Here is a 24,848-nt window from a genome sequence, read left to right on the forward strand (position 1 = left end):
ACAATAATGACTTGGTATCTTTAATAATGAGAAACTTTCTCAATAATAATAAACTTTCTTGTAATAATGGTTTAGTATGCCATACTGAGAAAACTTCACATAATAATGACTTTTTAATAGTAAAATGAGAAACGTTCTCACAATAATGACTTAGTTTCTCATAATAATGAGAAACTTTGTTGTAATTATGCAGTCGAGAATCTGTGTATCTGATGCTAATGATAGCGAAAGGATATAGCACCTAATGAAACTGCTTAATGTTTTAATGAAAATTTGTGTTCTTAATATTTTTATTATATACAGTAGTAACCATATTACAAAAACAATGAGGCACTTGAGGTTGTGCTGTGTTCGAATAGTCACTGTTCTGCACATTGTGTCTAACAACTCCCTTTAGCTGTGATTATTTAGGACAGCCTTTCATATATTATTGCTTAATTTTAAAATAAATTACTAAAACCTCTTAAAACCCCATCCTATTCTACACTCTCCCCTATTATCTTGTTAGTGGATTAGATTATCTCTCTTCTGCATTTCCTCCAATCACAAGCGAGGAGAATGACATGACACGGGTCTGAGGCTGCTGATAGGTGATGCACTTTAGGGGCTTACCTCAGATCAGTTCAGGTTTCCTTGAAAATGGTTGTGGTTTGTGTTAGTAAGGCAATAGCTTGTCCTTGATCAGTTGTATGCACACGTCTCTGGTTAAAAGCTAATCCTGCCTTTATCTCATTATTGGATGTCCTGCCTTTTAGCTGGTCAGACCTGCAATCACCATGGCATTGGCTTCTGAAAGTAACAAACACAGATGCAGACGCCCTCAAAAGTCAAAGAATCACTGTAAACCTACGTTACTTAGTAGCCTTATACACCAAGAATACAGAGGCACTTTTTGTAAAGGTGCAAGGCATAGAGAAGTTTAGTAAGATAGAAAAGGTTTGCAAGTATTTTTTGTTCTCCTGCTGTCAACTCTGATTAGTTAATTACATGCAACCCAAATCTTACTGATTGGGTGTGAGGACATGTTTCTCTAGACATTACAGTAAGTGCATACTTGTATCTGTAGCTTATTTTGGAAGAAATATCCAGGGTTAATCTCGCAGAGGGGGAACGGATAATTTTGTTGCTTCAGTGCATTTAAATTCGATCTAAAGCTGTGGTTATGGCCTTACACACCGCCATTAATGCTAAGTACCTGCATTGCATGAAGTGTGTGTAGTTTACATGGCACGCACCACTAATTCAATTGGGGTCTCTAACCCTAAATATTAAACTTTGGCAGATAACTCATCCCGTAGGGTTTGCAACGGTCCCATATTAACCGGGACATCCCATATTTTTGGCGAAATGAAGTCTTCTTTTTTTTTGTCCCATATTTAATCCATATGAAGTGCTCGAAATGCTCAAGCGCCCCATATTTTGTTGACAAAAAGGAGGTTACCTACCAGAACGGCTGGGCTTCTTTGACTTGGGCCAGTAAGCAACCATCTAGCAACCACCCTGAACAACATAGGAACACCCTAGCAACCACCTAGAATATTAACTGTGCCAGATTGTCAGCCCCCATTGTTTATACATTTTATGAGGGGTAGCACTGTCCTTCAGGATTTAATCCAGTTAGCCCAGTCCTGCCTCAATCCTGATCCTCACAGATTGCTGAAGTCTGCTCTGGATAGTGTCAATCCCTTCGGAATGAACAAGCACTGCTGAGCGTTAAGGTAAGAAATTTGATTATAACAGTCTTTTCTTCCAGGAATCTTTAGCGTTAACAAATCAAGCAGTATTTTAATAATGGTGCTCTGGAAGAGAGCAATGATCTATTCTAGAAGTTAGTATTTTAAGATGTGACAGCCAGGTTAATGTACATTTTTATGCATTTTAGGATAAGATAATTTTTTTGTTTTTGTTTTTTTTATTTTATTTTTTAAAGTTTTTGTAAAGTTGACTAAACTTGCTTTAAGGAGATAGATAACTCTTTATTTAAAAGCAGATTTGAAAGAGATGAAGAGCAAACTACAAGGTTTTAAAATTGACTACATAAAAATGAAATGTATTTGCCCGATAAGACAAATAAAAAGCAAGAATCTAAGGATAGTTTTGTGCTGTATGTCTTTGCTTATGCAGAAATCTTGGATTTGGAATTGGACTTTGGCAAATGGAATTTGCAATATTACTGAAGTTGGCAGTGGACCTACAGTAATTGCCAATTTTAAAGGTAAGGGCAGAGGTCTCCCAGTCTAAACTTTATACAAGTGTTCAGACTGCATTTTGCAAAATATTTGTAAAATAATGACCAATAAGAAGACACTGAAGACGGACTCACTTTAGAGATTAACCGACTTTTGCTTTATATCCTGATCACCCATTGCAGTACACAATGGCAAACTAGCATGGGTTTCTTTATTATCTGCTTATTTAGGTCTGAACTATCTATCATGAATTCTCTCTACAATGTGAGAATCTCGCCTACATCTGTGAGAATTATTAGTGCAACTCTGCCTTGAGAACTACTATGTACACTCTCAAACGACTGTTGACTGGTTGTCTATCCTGGTTCCTGTCCATGGTCCCCTCACTAGTCTCATTGTTCTCCCACCAAGCACATTGAACCTCTTCTGTTTGTTAAGGGATGTGGCAAAATCTTGACATCATTCTATTTCTGAAACTGTTGTGGGAGTTCCCTGGAAACAAGCCCTGCTGACCATCAGCTTTTAGAATGTTTGGATGTGAAGCTTTCCCAAGGATAAAATCCTTTTCCTGGAACTAATTCTTTTAAAATAATGTTGTTGACTTTTAGATCACTGAATTTATAAATTAATTAGCCTTGAGTGAAGGTTCTCAGTTGTAGGTTAAACTTGACTTTAACTAATTTCAGGCTCACATTATCTATATTTTATCTATATTTTTTAACGTATTTGTTATGTATTTTGTAATGTAATGACTCTTGACACTTGCAGTAAAGAAACCTTGAATTACAGAAATATTATAACTTTGTTTTTGTGCATAAACTTTTTCTTATACTTACTCCATGTTAATTTATCCATGGACTTAAAGGGATAGTTCATCCAAAAATAACAATTCTCTCATTTACACACCTTCATGACTTCCCAGATGTGTATGACTTTCTTCAACACAAACAAAGAGTTTTAGAAGAATATTTCAGCTCTGTAGGTTCATTCAATGCAAGTGAATGTTGATCAGACATTTGTAGAAGTACATAGAAGTAATCCATAAGACTCAGTGGTTAAATCCATATCTTCAGAAGCAATATAGTAGGTATGGATGCGAAACAGAACAATATTTAAGTCCTTTTCTTTTACTCTAAATCTCCACTTTCACATTCACTTTTACATCTGAAAGTCACATGTGGTGCCTGTTTAGTTTCACTTTCACATCTGAAAGTTAAAGTGGAGATTTAGAGTAAAAAAAATGACTTAAATATTGTTCTGTTTCTTATCCACACCTATTATATTGCTTCTGAAGATATGGATTTAAACACTGAAGTCATATGGATTACTTCTATGTATCATTTATGTGATTTTTGGAGCTACAAAGGTCTGATCACCATTCACTTGCATTGTATACACCTACAGAACTGAGATATGCTTCTACAAATCTTTGCTTATGTTCTGCTGAAGAAAGAGAGTCATAAACATTTGGGAAGGCATGAGGGTGAGTAAATAATAATAGAATTTTCATTTTTGGGTGAACTATCCCTTTAAAGGGATATTACACCCATACATTTAAATGGTAATAATTTACACACCCTCATGTTCCAAACCCATGTGACTTTCTTTCTTTAGTGGAACACAAAAAGAGATGTTAGGCAAAATGACACCATTCACTTTCTTTGTAGAGAAAAAAAGATGCAATGAAAGTGAATGGTGACTGAGGCTAATATTCTGCCTAATATCACCTTTTGTGTTCCACGGAAGAAAGTAATGAGGGTGAGTGAATGATGACAGAATGTTTATTTTTGTGTGAACTATCCTTCACCAGCCAACATTATAGATGCAGTATGTGTGTTTGTGAATTGATAGGGCTATCTATTGCTTTAACAGAGCTTTATCCTTCTCTCAGGATGTTGAACTGGGTAGCGAAGGTAGTGCCACAACCCCCTGATGGGCAGGACAGTCTGGGGGAGGAATTGGCCACAGCGGTAAACCATGATTACATCACCCACAAGCCCATTAACGTTGTCTTGTAATGCACACCTCACAAATATCTGTTGCTGTATTTAACGGTGCAAATAACCCAGGTTGTATATCAGCTTTGACAGTGATTGTACGTTGGGGCCATGGCCTAGTTGTTAGCGCACTCTGACACATTGAGCTGTGGGGCTCATGTGGTCCTGATCACATTCCACACTCTGTACACCATCATTTACTATCCTCCCTTTCTAGTATAGCTGGGCTCTTCCACCTTTTTAAGCCCTGGTTACATATTTTACAAAACTAAGAGTTCTAATTTAAGCATTGTCTGTAATAACACATGAATAGTACCATATTAATGAATTTACATAGTTTGTCATGATGCTTAAGTTACATTACAAAGCCATCAAAATGATAATTACTGATGTACAATAATACAGTATACTTGCATTACATTTGAATTTTACTTGCATTTGAATGTGGGAGGGACAATGAAACATAAAACTGAAATGTATCTTCTTAAAGGTATAGTTCACCCAAAAATGAAAATTCATTCATTTACTCACCCAACTGTTCCAAAACTCGTATGACTTTCTTTCCAAAGTGGAACACAAAATAACATGAAGGAATGTTAGCCTCAGTGATCATTCACTTTCTTTGTAAGGTTATTGGAGAAGAATTCTTGGAAGAAAAAAAAAAGATGCCGTGAAAGTGAATGGGGCTACCTTTTGTAATCCACAGAGGAAAAAGTTATACAGGTTTGGAACAATATGAGTGTGAGTAAATGACAATACAATTTTTATTATTGGGTGAACAATCCCTTTAGCTTTGGTTGACGTAAGACTGTTACTTATACTAAAGAAATATTCTGGATTCAATACAATACAGCTTAATCGACATCATTTGTGGCATATGATGATGATTGCCACAATTCTTTTGACTCATCCCTCAATTTCTTTAAAAGAAAATCTAAAATTAAGGTTACACTGAGGCACTTATACAATGGAAGTGAATGGGGGCCAGTTTTGGAGTGTTTAAAGGCAGAAATGTGAATCTTATAAATGTATAAAAGCACTTACATGAAATCGTCTGTTAAAACTTGTGTATTATTTGAGCTACAGTTTTGTTTAAATCATCGTTTTTACCGTCATTTTAGAGTTTACGTTATGATGTCATGACAACGAAGTTGTAAAATTGCATATAACTTTATACAGAAAAGGTAAGTTAGCGATTTTATCACACTAAAATCATGTTAACATGCATATTGTGGCAATAATTTTGAACTAGTGAGTATTTTAACATTTACAGATTGGACCCATTCGCGTCCATTGTAAGTGCCTCATTGTAACACAGATTTGTGCTTTTTAAAAAACAAAACAAAAAAGTCAAAATTAATTTTTGTGCTAATCAACAATATGCCACAAATGCTTTTGACTGAGCTTAACTTGTATTGAACCCAGAATATTCCTTTTAATACAGTATTGTGTTTTGCAATTAACGCATGTTTACATTTTTTCATACATAATTGCCAGACCCCAAGTTGAAGACTCTATATCTGCAATGATGTATTGCATCTATTTCCTCTTACATATTATGTCTCTCATTTTCCTGTTTTTGTCTAAAGGATGGAAAAACGTCAAATCGAGGTACATTTACAGTGTTTGATGCTAAGTTTAATGTATAACAAAATGCACAGTACTATAAAATCAAGACGTAGTAAACAAACATGAAATGAGTCGCAATCTCTCTCATTCGCATGCAGTCAAGCTAAAGTCATCCAAATCAAACAGGGAGGAAGACCAAACATCTCAGACCTCACAGGGCAGGTCAGTAAGTTACTGGAGCTTTGTGCAAAAAAAAAAAAAAAAAAAAATTTTCAAAAAAATCCTTTGAGCAAAGAATGTAAAATATTTAGTTGGATGTTTGAACCTAAAACATACTTGATACATCTGTCTTTGTCAGTATTCAGAGTGGTATGATGAACTGGCTCTCCAATGGTTTCACGAGCGCACTGCCCCAACCTGCAGGGAGTCCTCTTCTGACCAGAGCTAACGCTGAAGCTAAAGTATTGATTTTCCATTCATCTTCTTTCTAAAGTAGTTTAAAATGTATTATATAATTCTTATCAAACCTGATGTTTAATAATAAATCTTAGCTTTAAAGGTTTTAAACAGCTTTCCCACAACATTTTCTTTGGAAATTAACTTTTTTTTTATTTTTATTATCTTGCAGTCACTGCAAGGAGAATGTACCGGAGACAGGTAAGACAATCAATTGTCTTCAAGAACACCATTGTGTATGAAAAGTGTTAAACTGCTCTAAAATACATGCTAGATGTAGCCTGTATGAGCTGATAAATTGAGCACTCTTTTTCCTCCAGGACTGGAGTTATTGGTTGGATCTCACAGGGGATTGGAAAGGTGGTTCCTCAGCCTGATGAGAAATACAGACGAGAACAGACTCCAGACTCTGAAGAAGTCACAGAGGTTAGAGAATTATTTAAGTGCTTGCAGGGAGATTTTCTTGTACTTTTTTCTTCTTCTCTGAATTTTTCTCTGATTTGTTTTGAAGATAATTTTAGCCTTAAGTGTGATATCTACATTACACTGAAATAAATATATAAATCAACATTTTGTGACAAAGCAAAAAATATTAAGTTCATTCTACATTGAATAAGTTAAAGATAGAACTTGAAAATATTAAATAAATTCTAAATTTGTACTCAATTCAAACATGTAAAAATTCATGCTCTAGTTTATAAATATTATTTACGAACGTTTGTTATATATGCAATGCATTATCATGTATCAGTCCTAAAGTAGAAAACTTTATATTATTAAGTTTATATTATTATTAGCATATTTATTTGCAAATTTGAGTACATTTCACAGGTAAATAAAAGTACATTTTACTTAATTTTTCAAGCTAGTGTTCCCAGCATGCATTGGGCTTAACTATTAAATAAACCAATAAGTTTATTTTAAAATGCTTTTATTTTTATTATGTTTGGTAAATTCTTATTTTGTGAAGTCTGAAGTTCTTTTTCTACTCAAAATTACCCGTAAATGATCAAAAAAATTAGCTGTTGATTGTTACCCTCATCAAGTGCACCAAGTGTTCAGGTTTCTTTGCACAGTCCTGGACCTTGTTTCTATCACCATTAAAGCAAGGTGATGTAGTCTAATAGACTACATAGCATGCATTAAGCTACCCTGTGGAAGGCTTCTGTGTGTCATGTGGTACTTGACTAAGTATGTTAATTGTATGTTATGCTAGTACACGTTTAAAAGCATGGCTTAATTCAGTGCTATATTACTTGAGTAAAATATACAAAGAGTGAATAAAATGTACTTGAAAGAGAGTATTGCAAGGTAAACTTTACTTGAGAATTTCTAATTAAAGCCACCAAGAATTGTGTGTAGCGTTTACTTGAAAATTTGGTCTGTTAAATTTACTAACAATTTCTGCGTGGGCACTGTTGCCTAGGTTTTTTTTTATTTTTTTATATAAAGTAAACCCCACTCCATTTTTGTTTCAGTATATTTTTGCTTTAATTAACTTTATACTTTTTAAGAAATTTAAGATTAGAGTTTTATAATATCCCTTGACATGGCTTGACAGTGATCAAAATCCAACAATGATGACACCATTTCAATATTTATATATGATTAGTCTTCTTTCTTACATCTATTTGCATTCTGAATTGTGATCGGTCTGGTCTTCCTTGTATATAATTAACTCTTTAGCCACCTTATACAACAGTTTCACATTATTTTTTGAGAGTGTGTTGAGAGTTTTTTGATAATTACAAAGCAGCTCTGGTGCAGCATTTCATTTATGCTAAAATCAAAGCTTAAAAAAACTTTAACAGTATTCTTTTGCTACCTTGCAGGCACGGGTATTTCTTTCAGGAAATGAAAGAGTAGCTTTTATACACTGATCAGCCACAACATTAAAACCACCTGCCTAATATTGTGTAGATCTCGCTCATGCCGCCAAAACGGCGCCAACCCACATCTCAGAATAGCATTCTGAGATTATATTCTTCTCACCACAATTATACAGAGTGGTTATCTGAGTTACTGTAGACTTTATCAGTTCGAATCAATCTGGCCATTCTCCGTTGACCTCTCTCATCAACAAGGCATTTCCATCCACAGAACTGCTGCTCACTGGATGTTTTTTTGTTTTTGGCACCATTCGGAGTAAATTCTAGAGACTGTTGTGCGTGAAAATCCCAGGAGATCAGCAGATACAGAAATACTCAAACCAGCCCATCTGGCACAAACAATCATCCATGCGATTATCTAATCAGTCAATTGTGTGGCAGCAGTGCAGTGCATAAAATCATGCAGATACAGGTCAGGAGCTTCAGTTAATGTTCACATCAACCATCAGAATGGGGAAAAAATGTGATCTCAATAATTTGGACCGTGGCATGATTGTTGGTACTCAGGGTTGGGGAGTAACGAAATATATGTAATGGGAATACGTATTTAAAATACAAAATATAAGTAACTGTATTCCACTACAGTTACAATTTAAATCATTGGTATTTAGAATACAGTTACATTCCAAATGTATTTTGATTACTGAAGAGATTACTTTGCAGTTTATTGTCATTTGTTTCATTAATATTTAGTCCTTTCAGGTGGAAAAATGTATACATATAAATGATGCGATCCAAAGTGCATTTGAACAGCGGTGAAACACTTTCTTATGATGTGTTACATTCATACGAGCAGACAGAGAAGTAAGTTTGGAGCAGAAGAATTAGAAATAAATCTTGTGTAAATTGTCAGCTTTACGCTAAGCTAAAATGCTATTTCTAGCCATTTTACATGCATATGTTACCAGGCATGATCAATAAAATTCTCTTTCTTTTTTTCTAGTAAGACCTTTGATATTAGGGCAAGAATCGTATTCTTGATAATAATTGTTGTATTATTTTCCTGTAAAAATATCTAAAAATCCTTAAAACAAGATCAGTTTGATTTATCTTGTTTTAGAAACAACACTGCATAAGATATTTAGGTTTTTCAGAGAATGTATTTTTAACATGTGTATTTTGTCTAACTGTACTGGCAGAGTTTTTATAGTCAAAACAATTGAAAAAATCTACCAGTGCTGAAGAAGTAATCCAGAGTATTTAGAATACGTTACTGACCTTGAGTAATCTAACGGAATACATTACAAATTACATTTTACAGCATGAATTCTGTAATCTGTAGTGGAATACATTTCAAAAGTAACCCTCCCAACCCTGTTGGTACAAGATGGGCTGGTTTGAGTATTTCTGTAACTGCTGATCTCCTGGGATGTGGGTTGGCGCTGTTTTGGCGGCACGAGGGGGACCTACACAATATTAGGCAGGTGGTTTTAATGTTGTGGCTGATCTGTGTATATTTATAATAGGCCTTATTAAACACTTTGAGAAATAACTTAGTCATCATTTTGAATGAAAATGAAAAACGGATGAATACCATCAGATGATTAAAAGTCAAGATACATAGAAAGCTTATTCAAATAAATTAAATGTGAATAAGTATATAACTTTATATAACAATAAGAGTACCATTATATTAAGATAAATTATAATACTTCTTTGAACTCTCTGAATCACAATTTCTGCTGTTTCCTTTTTTTTCCCCCTAATCGTTCTGTTTTCATTTCTGTTTATGTCAGATCTATGATGCCAAGGACCTCCCAGGTGTGTAACAACCAAAACCTTATTTTGCAGAATTGAAAATAGCAAAAGTTGTGATGGTTTTTATTATTATTGAAGGTCATGAATGTACTGTGTATCTCTTACACCAGATGCAGAGCCCTTGCCACACATACCAGTGGTAGAGATGGTGTCAGAAGACGAGTTATCTGAGGTGGATCTCCCTGCTCAGTTTCCTCCTAAGTGAGTGTCGTATCATTCTTCGCCATACTATTTAAGCACACGGTGTAAAATGGTGATATGCAGGGGAATAAGTTTGTGTATAAAATGCAATTAAGGTGACTCAACAACATGACTGCGCAACCACAGAGAACAACCTTGCATTGTGTTCACAGGTTTTGCACAGGCAAGCACCACTTACATTTTCCAAAAATGTAAAAAACTAGTTTAGATTGACTAATTTACAGCTTTGCTGTTTACATGAAATTTCCACAAAGTTAGTAGATATGAATTTAAGTGTGCTGGCAAAAGTTCCCTAAGAAAGCCTTTTGCTTAATTCAATGTGTAAACAGAGTAATGGGCTGGATAAAGAGTGGCTTCCAGAACGCTCTGCCTCAACATGTGATCAGACCCCCAAATAATTCCACGACATCCTCACCAAGGTCATCACAGTGCTCAAACAAAGGTACCAAAACTGTTCAAACCTTTATAATACTGATGACAAAAAAAAAAAAAAGAAAAAAAAAAAGATTGCAACTGTTTAATTTTGTTCTTGGTAAAAGCATACATGAATAAATAAATAACTTTGTTTCTTGTATAAACAGCTTATTCGCCACCTCCAGAGTCAATTACCAGCTTGACTAGTGAGGTTGATTCAAAAGCAGCCAGGTGAGTCATATTGAAACTATGATTCATTTCAATGCCAAAACTATATGCTTTACCAGTATTTTTGTCTTGTTTTCCAGTAAAATTTTAGTATCCTTAAAACCAGATAAATGTTAGAGAAAGTTGGAGAAGGAAAATTTATCTCATATTATTACAAATTAGATATTCAAGACAAGTTTTTGGGGAATATACTGTATCTTAAATTAAGTTTATTTTTCTTACCCATTGGCTTTTTCCCCCTTTGTTTTAAACATAGTCCTTTCTAAATTTTGTTAGATTTATGTTAACTTCTTGGGGTAAGCTAAACTTATTTCAACATGTATTCTCTGACAAGCCTTTGTTTAGTACATAAACCTATCGATTCGCTTCAGAAGACATTAATTGATTGACTGGAGTCGTGTGGATTACTTTTATGCTGCCTAAATGTGACTTTTGGACCATCAAAGACTAAGTGCCGGTACCCGTTTACTTGCATTATAAGGACCTGACAGAGCTCTGTCTTCTAAAAATGTTAATTTGTGTTCTGCTGAAGAAAGACAGTCACACACATCTGGGATGGCATCAAGGTAAGTGAATAATGAGAGAATTTTCATTTTTGGGTGAACTATTCCTTTGTGCTTCGGTACGGGAGCTGTCCAGTCCAAACTGGTGCTGATCACTTTGGCCAATATATGTCCAGGAGTTTGTCTTCTCAAAATGAAAATAATGTGGAAATAATGACAAATATGGAAGTTGTTTGTAACATTGTTGAGGCACCGAAATGAATTAACTTACAGAATTTAATTAAATAAATAATGATAACTTTAGTAGGACAGAGTTTCAGATGTATTGATGCTCAATCATAGAGATGAATGAAAGTGACACAATAAATGCATGCAACATGAATGTACGCGATGTGGATAATAAGGGGCTCTCACGTAGCCTAAAGTTTTGTAACTTTGGCAGGAAACTGAACAAATGAACAAAGAACAGGATTAAAATGACAGGCATCAGTATTGAACTAATCATAGGCATATCTAAATATTAATAGATCATCTGGTTAGAGTTGTAAAAAGACCTGCCTTGTAAAAAAGTTTGTAGGCGAGCTGATTTGAACCAGCCATTGGAGGATGGAGAGAGAGAGAGAGAGAGGGAATCTCTCATTGCACACTCTCACTCTAATCTCCTTTGTTAACCATATTTTAATTATTTATTACGGCATATTTATTTAAGTTTTAAACTGCTAGGTCACATTACTCACATACGTCCTCTTTTTTTATCCTCTGAAATAGTTTACAATGGCTCTCCAATTATCAAAATATACTAATGCAATTTATTAAATGTCCCAATGTCTTTGATAAACTGTGAAAGATGCCAGAAAGATACCATTAAGTCGCACTTAATGGACTTAAGAGTGGTTCAAAGCTCTCGATAATTTACGAACGTTTTTACGAACAACTTAGATAATGATGCTTTTGGGAAAAGCACCTCAGAGATTAAGTACTACTTAAGTGCTACTAAAGTTCTACTTAGTGCTTCGGAAAACCCAGCCAAAGTCAGTTTATCTTTTTTAAAGGATGCTTAGACATTTTTACTGGAAAACAAGACAAAATTACTGGTTAAGAATTTTTTTTTGTTTTATTGTTTTTTGCAATCGTTTGTCCCATGTGTTTTCTTTCTACATATTTTGTTTTAAGTATGGTGGGAAGGATTGTTCATGGTCTCGGCCTTTCACTGCCACAACCAGTGCTGAAAAACAAGGTGGGTCATGTGATGAGTGAGGGTCAATGCTCTTACATTACTTCAAGATTCTACTTCAAGTTTATAGTTCTGCCTCCAGACTGACTCAATTTCTCTCCACCAGGAGGACAGGGAGATTGTGCAAAATGGTGAGTAAGAGTTTTTTTTTAAAAAAAAAGTGTTTACATGTTTTATAACAAACTCAGTTTATTTCCTGGAAACTCTAGTGTGGTTTCAATAGAATATGAAAACTCACATAAAGATCATTGCATGGATAACAAGATGACCCAATCTGGGATACAACAAAATACAATTAGAAAGATATGGGCCCCAGGCTCAGTGGCCCCTCAGAGTCAGCTGAACTGTTGCAGTGTAGGACAAACTCGTAACTCAGTCCATGTTCTCCTTCTGTTGCAGGGGGGAGGACACTGAGAACCCCTTAAACAAAAGGAGAGAGAGATGCAACTGAGGAGGAGTCTGTCACTGTCACAGAGCACTACAAAAAAAAAAAAAAAAAAAAAAAAAATCATTTTCTTATTCAGTATTTATGGCTTGTTTTCCAGTAAAATCCTATAAGCCCCATAAGCTAAGCATATCAAACTAAATTTTGTGATGTATATTCTTTTTTTTTTTCACTCAATTTGGAATGCCCAATTGCCGAATCCCAGTTGTCTCCGCGTCTGAGACCATCAACCCGCTTATCTTATCACGTGGCTTGTTGAGCGCGTTGCCACGGATTATGTATCCGTGCTTCATGCCATCCACCGCGCCAACCACGCTCAACTCTCCACGCACCCCACCGAGAACGAACCACATTATAGTGACCACGAGGAGGTTACCCCATGTGACTCTACCCTCCCTAGCAACCAGGCCAATAGATTTTTTGGTTGCCCCCTAATTATTGATGTATATTCTTAAAAAATCTATTTGCCAATAGGGTAAGAAAAATACACTTAATTCAAGTGAAAACAAACACTTGAAAACAAGTCTTATTAACTTACAGTTTTCCCTTTCGAGTAACTGTACAATGTTTTAAGGGTGTTCTGGGATTTCTTTTCTGGAAAACAAGACAGAAATAAGGAAAAAGACAAATGGGCAGTGGAGACAGATGCATTTGAGACATTTAAAGAAAAAAAAGTTATATAGTAGCTCTTTTGAATGACCAGGGAGCTATAAAATTGCACTGAATATAGTGCTAGACTTTGTAACTAACTCCAATATAAAAAATTGTTTTTTAATAACATTGATGTTTAAAAAAATATTGTATGAACAGATGGGTATTTGTTGTTTTCACTGCAGTGATCTTTATGGACTGACGTTTAGATTGGTATGACTGTACATGTCTTAAAACATTTATGGTCCTAGTGTGATGTAAATATCATAAATTTTAATGCAAGTTTCCTCAATTAACTAATATCCATAAAACAAAAATTCACTGTACCCACCCAAATTAAATGAATAGTGAATGGGGTATGTTTTAAAAAAGAACAACGTTGTATTGCCTTGACTCATAAATGTGGCTGACATTTGTGGCTATATTTAAGACATATACTTTATGTCTGTTTTTTAAGTAGATTAAGCGGATATGTTGTCATTTAATCTTTATGATGCATGGTATATTAATATTTAATATACTTCATTTTAATATTTATTAAAATTAGACTAATGTATTGCATAAATAAAGGGAAATGCATAGTTGTGATTTGTCTTATTTGCATAATAAACTAAACCTTCCAAAATTCCTTGGAAAAACATATGCAAATAATTTTGCTCTAAAGTTGAGACCTGTGAGTAAACAACAAATTATTTGAGAGTGACAATTTAATTAACAGATGTTTCCTATTTTGTAAGCACTAAACTGACAATGAGTCCTTGTGTTTGAAATGTTAAAATAAAATTTAATTAAGGCTAAAACTAATGAACTGGAAGACTGTTATTGCCAAAATTACATTCACATTCAATTTAAAGGAATATTCAGCGTTCATTTCAGCTTAAGCTTGTTACCACAGACAATCATTTTCAATTTCATTGTACCTCAGTTGTAAAGATGCAATAATGTGTTGACAGTTTTGCACTTAAATTGGAAATCTATAGGTAAGTCAATTTCTGATCACACATTTTTTTGTCCATAGCTATTCTGTCCATAGAGATGAACTTGTATTAAACCCAGTGGTGTAGCCAAGGATGGGCGGGGGTGGGCCTGGGTCCACCCAACTTAGTCCCAGGCCCACCCATAATATTAGAGATTATTCTTTGACTTCAAATATATATTTATAAAATAGTTTAAAAAATGCATACTTTCTGATTTCTGAAAGTGTGAAAGAACTGTTTGAATGCGCCGCTTCTCTGTTGTTAAGGAAAATTTGGTAAAAAATAATTTTGGGCAAAAACATGCCCCATCCATTTTTGTTGAGGCCCACCCAAAAGTAATTTCCTGGCTATACCCTTGATTATACCTGGAATAATTCTTTAAGAGAAGGAAAAAATCCTGAGAAATAGTGAAAATGAAACACTCTTCACCACAGAATCAAATAGTAAGAAATATCATGAAAGTTTAATAAACAGAGAATGTGAAGGTTCAGTCTTCAAGCATGGCTATATCTTCAGCAGGCAGTGCTAAATCGATTCCTGCAGACCTCATTCTTGAGGAGGTGGACTCTGAAGATGAGGCTCAAGCAAAGGAAACATGTTCTGGACAGCCGGTAAAAACAGCCGTGAGCTCGCTGCCATCTCTGCAAGCTCATTCCCAGCCACAGACAACTCGGTCACAGGAACAATGTCTTCCACTGAGAGTGACCACACCCTCACAAGCACACATAGAGCTGGAGGATGCAGAGACCCAAACAGCGCGATGGATACCCATGATCGAGAGCATCAAGAGAGAGGCGGAGGATACCGCCATATCAATTATGGAGGAACGGTAAGAGGATGTTCTATGTCAGACACCCATGCAATTCCTGATAACTTTTCACTGACAAAAAGAATATGACTACACAAAGCCAAAACTGACATTGATTATAAAAACAACCTGACACCACCTTATATTCATTTTTTTTTTTAAAGAAGAAAACAAAAACAAAAAAAAACAACAAAAAAAAAAAAACAAAGAAGAAAAGCTTAGCTCATCAGGGATTCCACAATGGAAATGTTGTATAAATAGATAATATAATATAGAAAATATCATGGAATTTTAAAACTGTTTTCTAGACCTGGAAAAGTCATAGAAATTGATTAAGTATTAAAAGTCATGGAAATTTTTATCATGAATATACATTTTTCTAGTTATGCTCTGTTTTGAAATATATTACCTGCTAGATATTTGTGTAGAATAAAACTGGGTTGCAAGCCATAATGATGAACCACTCTGTGGGGGAATCATTCTTTTGAGTCAACTATTCAATTAATCGGTCAAACTGATTCACCAGTTGGTTTTAATGAGTCATTTGTGGATTGGTCTACATTTTTATTATTTTTCAAATAATGGAAACGTCATGGAATTTTTAAGAAGAATATCTCTGCTTTGTTGGTTCATACAATGCAAGTGAATGGTGACCAAAACTTTGACGCTCCAAAAATCACAAAGGCAGCATAAAAGTAATCCATATGACTCCAGTGGTTTAACCCATGTCTTCTGAAGCAATTTAATTTATTTTGGGTGAGAATAGACCATAATATAACTCCCTTTTCACTATAAATATTGACTTCAGCAGTCTCTTTGGTGATCATGATTTCAAGCTCAATTACACATCCTGGCATCATCTAGCACTCTGCGCAAGTGTCATGCACTAGGAAATGTAATCGAGCTTGAAATCACGATCGTGCCTAGAGAATGCATTGGCAAGATAAACAGTGAAAAAGGAGTTATATTTTGGTCTGTTCTCACACAAAACCACTTAGATCACTTCAGAAGATTAAAGGATTAAACCACTGGCGTCGTATGGGTTACTTTAATGCTGACTTTATGTGCTTTTTAGACCACTAATCAAAGTCATTTGTCAAAAACTGTGGGAACACTGACTCTTGAATGGTACATATCATCCTGAAAGACACTTTGAATCACAGTGGCAGCTTGATGACAAAGTCATTGAACTAACTTGAAAAGATATTATTTTATTGGTTATTTGTTGTGTTATTTGCAGGTTAATACAGGAGCGTATAGAGATGGCGCGTATGGCAGAAGAGGTTGCGAGGCAGACAGCAGAGATGGCAGTCAGGGAGTTGGGGCAGGCTCGTTTTGGCATTCAGACCATTGTGGAAGAGCCAGAAGATGTTGATCAAGAGTAATTAATGCAATCGCATGTACACCAACAAGGAATTAAATGCAGATTTAGACCGTGTGTGTGTGTGTGTGTGTGTGTGTGTGTGTGTGTGTGTGTGTGTGTGTGTGTGGCGGGGCATGTTGTTACACTGTATGGAATAAAATAGTCTATTACAGCAAAAACTATAATAGTTAAAATCTTCAAGTCAATGTTTTGGCTAACAAATATTGTAATTAATAAATTGTATACATTTATAACATGTTATGTAAAGCGTGTGACAACTTGCCCCCGGCCTGACATTTTATTAAATATACCCTTGTTCTGAGAAAACAGTTTAACCTTTCAGTGATCTTCATTATATAGTTGACTTCATGCCTATTGTTGACTTGTTTACCGAACATCTGCAGTTAAAATATGATTTTGAAATGTTAGTTTGGAGGAAAGGATTCACAAAACTTAGTTTAATTTAAAAAAGTGGTTTCAACTAGGTGTTTAAAAACAAAATACAAAACTACTACAAGAAAAAGTTTTTTTTTATAATTGGACTTTTGACTCAAAATCTTTATAGCCATTGAAAGTGGCATATGCATGCATACAGATGTATGAAGAATATTAGGCTATACATAAAATCTAACAAGACTTGCATGTGTCTGTGTCACAGATTACAAGTGCTGCAGGAAGAGGACAGTGAGATGGAAATCCAACAAAATCACATTGCAGAGTTATAAGACTTATAAAACTAATAGCATAACTGTCAAAAACATAAACACTTAAAGGAATAGTTCACACAAAAATAAAAATTCTCTCATCATTTACTCACCCTCATGTCATCTCAGATGTGTATGACTTTCTTTCTTCTGCTGAACACAAATGACAATTTTTAGAAGAATATTTCAGCTCTACAGGTCCTTACAGTGCAAGTGAATGGTGATCGGAAATTTGAGCTCCAAAAAGCACATAAAGGCAGCATAAAAGCAGGGGTGCTTTATGATACCCCCTTCAAGTTGTTGAGCCCCATGGGAGTTGTAGGCCCCTAGGCTTCTGCCCGTATAAGCCCGTGAGACTCCAGTGGTTAAATACATATCTTCAGAAACAATATGATTAGTGTGGTGAGAAAACATTTAAGTCCTTTTTTATTATAAATCTTGACTACAGCAGTCTCTTTGGCGATTATGATTTCAAGCTCGACTTCCTAGTGTCATCTTGCGCTCTGCGTATGCGTCAAGCATGTTGATCGCCAAAGAGAGTGCTGCACCTAAAGATTATATGGACCTACAGAGCTGAGATATTCTTCTAAAAATCTTTACTTTTGTTCTACAGAAGAAAGAAATACACACAACTAGGATGGCATTAGGGTGAGTAATGATGAGAGAATTTTCATTTTTGGGTCATAATATATTGTTTTAATGTCTAAATCAGCTTACAACTTCAAGTTTTATGTAAATATCGACATATGTTATTCAGACAGATTCTTTTATTGTTTGTCTTAACTATGGCCACATATTGTGCACTGTATTCTTTTGATCTTTAAGTGCTTTGTTGTTCACATTAGTGTGTTTCCAATATGTCAACGCACAATTAAACTTAAAGACCTATGTAATGTAACAGCATAACCACACATCATTACAAAACGTGGTGCTTAATATTTAAAAATGATGCAGTGCTACAGCAAGCAACACTGTCCTAGCAACCATGCCGCATCCCATCCTTTGTGGTTGCTATGGTTATTAATCATGCCTCTGATGCTTATTTTCCGACTCACCTAAGTGAAGAATGGCACAGGTTATTCAGTTCCATATTTGTACGATATTGGACTTCAGAACATTTTCGACATTGCTAAAATGACGATGAAACTATTTTCAGGGTTTAACATTTTTAGCGTTTTTAAACAATGGAAATGTTCGTAGCTTTTCATCGAGAGCATCAAGAGTTCTGAAAATCAAAACAGGCACTACTCAGCTTGTTGTTGTTACATCATGTGTAAACTGTGCTTATGTGAGTTAGTTTATAGCTGAGTACCATTTCCTGTCATGCTGTATCAACAGGGATGTTTACTTGCTTATAAATGGAGGTGTTGTCGATAAAACAGCTGTAATAAATTGTCTAATTGTCTGTACATCCACAGGTGTCAAGAAGTACCTTTAATGAAGGAGTTGGCTTCAGAAGAACAGGAGGCTGAAGGGGGAACAGAGACTGCATTACCAACTGAAACCCCTGTAGAAGAGTTCAAGACCCTTTCACCCACACAAGAGGAACCAGAGCGTGAATCTGAATCTGACCCTGAGCTTGAGCTTGAACCCAAACCCGGATCTGAAGGCTCTTTAGCTGAAGAGCTCCATGAGGAAGAGGAACCCAGGGACTCTGAAGCTGAACCTGGCTCGATCACTCAGCAACCTCAGTCCATTTCCAGCAGCTCAACATCAAGAACTGTTACACCGGTAATTCTTTGAAAGAATTGAGTTTATATTTTATATCTGATCTTCTAACTGTAAACTTCTCTTGCTCTTGTTCTTCAAATGCCATCACATTGCTCCTCAGGATTTATCTCTCAAATAGATTTCATATTAAAAATATTAAATATATTATTGCCTCTGGGTAAATATCAACAAAAATCATATTCTTTGCACTAAGTGCAAATAGTGTTAGATGCTATTTGTACCCCCAATTAAATACTAACTTACAGCATAGCGGTATCACTGCAGCATGTTTATTGTGTTTATTTAGAGTCCAGCAGACACCTACACCTACCCCTAAACCTAACCCTAACTTTCTCTTACAAAAATTAACCATGTTTTTTTCAGGAACTATAGTATCACCATGGTATTTTGTTGTAATATTATAGTAACCACAAAATTAAAACATGGTTACTATATTAACACCATGTTACTGTAATAACACTATAGTTAATTGCATTAAAACTATGGCTTCCACCAAAAAACATGGTAACTTTAATATTACTAATATTGTATCACTATGTAGTAAAACCATTCATTTCCAGGATCAAACTTTTCTCCCCCAACTTTCACCGTGACTAAATCGCTGTGAGGAAATCAACCTTTATATTCATTTTTATTATTATAAGTAGAATTAAAGCAGACAGAAAACAGGTTGGGAAAGAGTGGGACAAAAGGCAGATTCGAACCCGGGTCGTCCACACAAAAAAAAGCACATTTGCACCATGTTTACACTCTAGGCCACTGCAATGACACTGGAGATGCAGGATCTCTTCAGTTTCTGTTTCTAACAGACTATTTGAGTGCAAATAGCTGTGCTGTGTGGCTGGTGCTATTTACACTTTAGTGCAAATAGTTACTCTGTACAGTAGGTTTTATTTCGTCTTTGTTGTTACTTGACTTTTAGCAGACACTTATTATCCAAAGCGAAGCCCACCAATATTAAAAACACTCCCCCTGGAGTAACTTTGGTTAAAGTACACTGTGCTTACCAGTGCTGATTATATTGCTTTTGTCTTTATAGCAAGGGCTACGTTTACCTCTTTGTCAAAATCCGGTTTCCATATCTGTTGTTTTTTTTGTTTTTGTTTTTTGCATTATGTAGGTGGAGAGTGCAGCTACTGAAGAGGAAAGTAGTGGTGAGTGTTTATTGTCAGTCTTTCAAAGTAAAGATAATGTAAATGCTTAAACTTTTGATGCCAACATGGTATGGAAATATGATATTTCAACTGTCATACACTAGTCAAATGGTTACTATATTCAACATATTAGTAAAGTCATCAAAACTATGAATTAACTGGAAGTATGATAATTTTGCAGTGACCAATAAATGTAAAAACATTAAAATATTCTTACATTTTGGCTTCATCAAAGTAGCCACCCTTTGCTTGTTTCAATGTTTTTTGTTCATACACACACACACACACACACACACACACACACACACACACACACACACGTTGGGTTTTCATGTTTTTTGAGGACTCTTCATAGACATAATGGTTTTTATACTGTACAAATTTATATTCTATCCCCTAAACCTAACACTCACAGAAAACTTTCTGCATTTTTACATTTTCAAAAAACTTCATTTAGTATGATTTATAAGCTGTTTTCCTCATGGGGACCGACTGATTGTCCCCACAAAAATTTCAGGTTTTACTATCCTTGTGGAGACATTTGATCCCCACAACGTAGGGAACACCTGGACACACACACATACACATATATGATAAATTTAAGATCTGTAAAAAGTATATTGTCACAATTTATTTGTCAACAAAACAAATTTTTTATTACTCTTTTGAAAATCATATGGGCCTAACATGTATCTCTGGATATTATTATTAGAATATTTTGTATGACCATGCATGAAAATAGCCAAAGAATCTCATAACCAACAAAAGATAGACTATGATGATGTATGATAATTGTTGATAATATGCTTCCCATCTCACAGTCCCTTCCAGATGTGATGCTCTGAAGAGCTGCCTCATGCGCATACCCTATACACCACAGGCCCTTGACAGCTTCAACCAGTTCATAAAAGACAACAATATCACCTTTCCCAAAGTGCCTTCCATGCCCAACTTGCCCCCTGCTCTGGCTCAGATCACCCAACAGCTGCCATCGCTACCCCCTCAGCTGGCTCAGATACCCCAACAAATCTCCCAGCAAATCTCCAAAATCCCTCAGCAATTCCCAAACCTGTCTCAGTCATGTTTTAGTGTTCCTCACCCGTTTCCAAGCTTCCCCCTTCAATTATCCAGCCTCCCACAATGGTTTTCCATCTTTCCACAACAGGAATCCAACATTCCCCAGCAACTATTCAGTATTCCACAAAAGATATCCAGCATTCCACAAAAGATCTCCAGCATTCCACAGTGTGCCCAGCAATACTACTCTAACATTCAGAAACGTCTAAACAAACTTAAGCCGGAGCAGGATGCACAAGCAGCAACTGCCGAAGACTAGGGATCTGGAACTGGACCATCTAGTCCACCAGTCTCCTCTCCACTCCCCCTGTACCCTCTCGCCCTCCTCCCAAGTTCCATTCTGGACCTGCCCAAGGTGCCCTCTTACCCCCGCCTGCCACCCATCACCCCTTCTAGGCAGTTGTCAGGCGTCGCCAGCCCTGCCTTCCACATTGAAGATGACCCTACCTCCGCTAGACCCTCAGGTGATCGACGCTGTCTCCTTTTTCTGTTAGTGCTTAGTCTGTCTGTGCAGTGCTATGCTTTGCTGTGCTATGCCTTGCTACCAAGTGTGACTTAGAGATGATTAGGTTGCGAGAGAATATGTCAGTGCCTGTAGTGACCAAAGTGGCCTCTTTATGTACCACGCATTGACCTCAAACTCTTTAAAGGCCTATTTTGTTACAAGGTGAGTCTTGGAGAATACCATTGACGTATTGGCATGGCTTAAAGTGGCCCCAAAACGTATTTGGATACTTTACAATTTAAAAAAATATCAATGTATTTGCATTATATTGCAAAAATATATAACCAAGTGGCATATTAAATAAGACAAATGTATTTGGAAATGTTCTGGTGGTTAAGCATAGTGAAACATGTTCATAATTAATGTAATCAACTGTGGTTACTTTGCTAGGACACTTGTGTGAACCTGAGGGGAACTGACTTCATACATCCACTAGTGTGTTTGACCAGTTGGTTAAAAATATTAGTGAGAAAAAATGACTAAGATAAGTGAAGTTATTTCTGCAAAAATGTCAAGCATCATTTGATTGCAGATGCAACTTGGTTGATATTTTGTTTTCTAATGCAATGACATTCGTACAGTACATTTGCGAATGTGGCTTATGTGTCTAAAAGTGTCCAATTACTTTTTGTTGCCAAAAGTATAAACCTTACTGCTATTCTCAATGTATTTAGGCCTATTGTATGATGTTGATAATTGAGAATATTGAACACTGTCTGATCTGCAGTGAGCTCCAGACTGAGCGTACACCCAGCTGTGAATGTGGAAGAAGTTGATTCTGACAGAGGGAAAGGAAAAATGAGATCCCGCCCCATAACCCCAATCATGAACCCACAGGACCCCAACCTCAAAACCCTCACTGTGCCTGGTGTCCCTAAAGCAAACTGAATCAGGTAAATCTACCTTGTTCATCATTTACTCTGGACATGGAAAACAACAGAGAAAGAGTAAATATTAATTGGGCAAATTTATCTAATTACAAGTTATTTTGAATAACAACCTTTTGAATTTGTTTTTTGTTTCTTTACTATTCTGTTGTCTGTGCACACACACACACACACTTACTGATGCACATACATACACACACACACACACACACACACTTATTTCACTGGATGCAAACAATGATGAATCCAGAGACAGAAAGCCACAGACAATTTGGACCAAGGTATAAGATGCTTTGATTCAGTCTATATCAGGACCCACTGAAGTTCTCATGCTGTGTCATCACAATCCACTCCATATTTTCTACTCTTATGTGCAGTACATTTGTGTGCATATCACATAATTTTTTTTTAAAGGTGCACTCAGTAACTTTTTGTTTATCATCTTGGACTTACAGTGACACCTAGCGGTGTGGATGGAGCATCATTCAAAATCAGTAGTTTTCTGTTACAGATACCATTGTAGAAATTCACTATTCACAATCAGCCATGATTAATTTAATCCAAAAGTGAAAGTGTCCAATAACAAGATGGTTACTGAGATTAAGTGAGTAGTATACAGATGGCCATGTGATTCTGAAATGGCAGCCCCCATGAGGGCGCCCTGCCCCATGTAGAATAAAATGGCTTTTATATGGTTACTGATATGACTAGAGTCCTCATCATGAGTGGTCATGATTTTTTACATACGTTTCAAAATTATAATTCTTTTTTTTTTTTTTTTTTTTTTAAGAAGTAAAACTTTTTTAATGGGGAAAAAAATTACTGAGTGCACCTTTAAAATATCAAAGGGATAGTTCATCCAAAAATGAAAATTCCATCATAATTTACTTACACTCATGTTGTTCCAAACTCGTCTTTCTTCCGTAGAACACAAAAGGTAGAATGTTAGCCTCAGTCACCATTCACTTTCATTGTATGGAAAAAAGATGCAATGAAAGTGAATGGTGACTGCAATTAGCATACTGCCTAACATCTTTTGTGTTCCAAGGAAGAAATAAAGTCATACTTGTTTTGAACAACATGAGGGTAAGGGTGAACTATCTAACTAATTCATTTTTGGGTGAACTATACCTTTAAGAATGGCATTTTTATCACCTTTGGTGTCATATATATACGTACATACAATTTTTTTATTACATTGATTTCATATTATCATTTCCTCTTTCTATAGTCAAATTTTTTATAATAATGCTTTTATTGTAACTAGTTGCCTTATTCATCTATGTCCCGCCATGTAGACCCCATCCTAACTTTTGTCTTGCTCCTACAGCAAGAGACTTTACTCTCAAGATGACGAAGAAGAGGAGGATATAGAAACCACTTTCAAGGCATGGCCAAGCCAGAGCAGCATCACGATTGCAGATGACGGGTAACAATATAAACATTCTCATAAAACGTGAAATTCCCTACCCTGTTCTTATATGGATATAATATGTGTTGCTGGAATTTTGCCCAACACACTTTACAGATATGGTATGCATAAATATGTATAAATTGTTATATTTCTTCATAATATTGGGTTTAATGTTAATGCCTTAATTATATTTTATCTTCAGGCTTAATCCACATCCTGCCTCTTCAGCCAACCAGACTAGTACTGTGCTAAACAAGAGATTACAGGAGCTGATCAAGCTGTTCAAAGAGAGAACAGAGCATGTCAAAGAGAAACCGACTGATCCAGATAACTTGGATGACGAGACACCACCTGCATGTGAGTCGAGTTCAGTTTCACAGTTTGATAAGGATAAATATACTCTTACTGAAATAAAACAGGCACATCACACAAACACATGGAACTAATCAAATAGCCATATAGGCATTGAAATATTTTCAGTGGACCCGAAATATATTTTGACACTTAAGACGCGGTCACGCATACCTTCTCACAGCGAAATTCTGCCGGAGAAGATACCGTGGGCGGACGTTGAGCGAGTGTGAAACCAGCAAAAATATAATTGTCAAGCAGCCTTTTTTAATGCTGCACTTTATACTCCGTGAGACTTAAGTTAAAAAGAAACAAAAAATGTGTTATTGTCCATTGTGAAAAT

General features: G+C 35.7%; 1 protein-coding gene across 1 annotated transcript; it reads left to right on the plus strand.

The window, feature by feature from the left end:
• Positions 1-1,606: 1,606 nt before the first annotated feature.
• Positions 1,607-21,876, plus strand: LOC127437804 (cyclic nucleotide-gated cation channel beta-1-like). Its single transcript, XM_051692992.1, has 19 exons — positions 1,607-1,718; positions 2,125-2,215; positions 4,081-4,159; positions 5,776-5,797; positions 5,914-5,977; positions 6,114-6,216; positions 6,384-6,412; positions 6,532-6,637; positions 9,837-9,861; positions 9,969-10,059; positions 10,389-10,501; positions 10,641-10,704; positions 12,378-12,441; positions 12,545-12,569; positions 15,031-15,340; positions 16,560-16,700; positions 18,805-19,117; positions 20,238-20,271; positions 21,093-21,876. Exons 3-19 carry the CDS (start codon positions 4,082-4,084, stop codon positions 21,605-21,607), a joined length of 2,097 nt encoding a protein of 698 aa, XP_051548952.1. The 5' UTR covers positions 1,607-1,718; positions 2,125-2,215; position 4,081; the 3' UTR covers positions 21,608-21,876.
• Positions 21,877-24,848: the final 2,972 nt, after the last annotated feature.

Source organism: Myxocyprinus asiaticus, chromosome 48 (genome assembly GCF_019703515.2).
Source record: "Myxocyprinus asiaticus isolate MX2 ecotype Aquarium Trade chromosome 48, UBuf_Myxa_2, whole genome shotgun sequence".
Classification (NCBI taxonomy): Eukaryota; Metazoa; Chordata; class Actinopteri; order Cypriniformes; family Catostomidae; genus Myxocyprinus; species Myxocyprinus asiaticus.

Coding starts and splice junctions, on each gene's coding strand:
- LOC127437804 (XM_051692992.1), top strand. CDS start 4,082: ATGTTGAACTGGGTAGCGAAGGTAGTGCCACAACCCCCTGATGGGCAG. Junction 10,705..12,377: donor GTTGATTCAAAAGCAGCCAG/GTGAGTCATATT, acceptor TTTTGTTTTAAG/TATGGTGGGAAGGATTGTTC. Junction 16,701..18,804: donor CCAGAAGATGTTGATCAAGA/GTAATTAATGCA, acceptor GTACATCCACAG/GTGTCAAGAAGTACCTTTAA.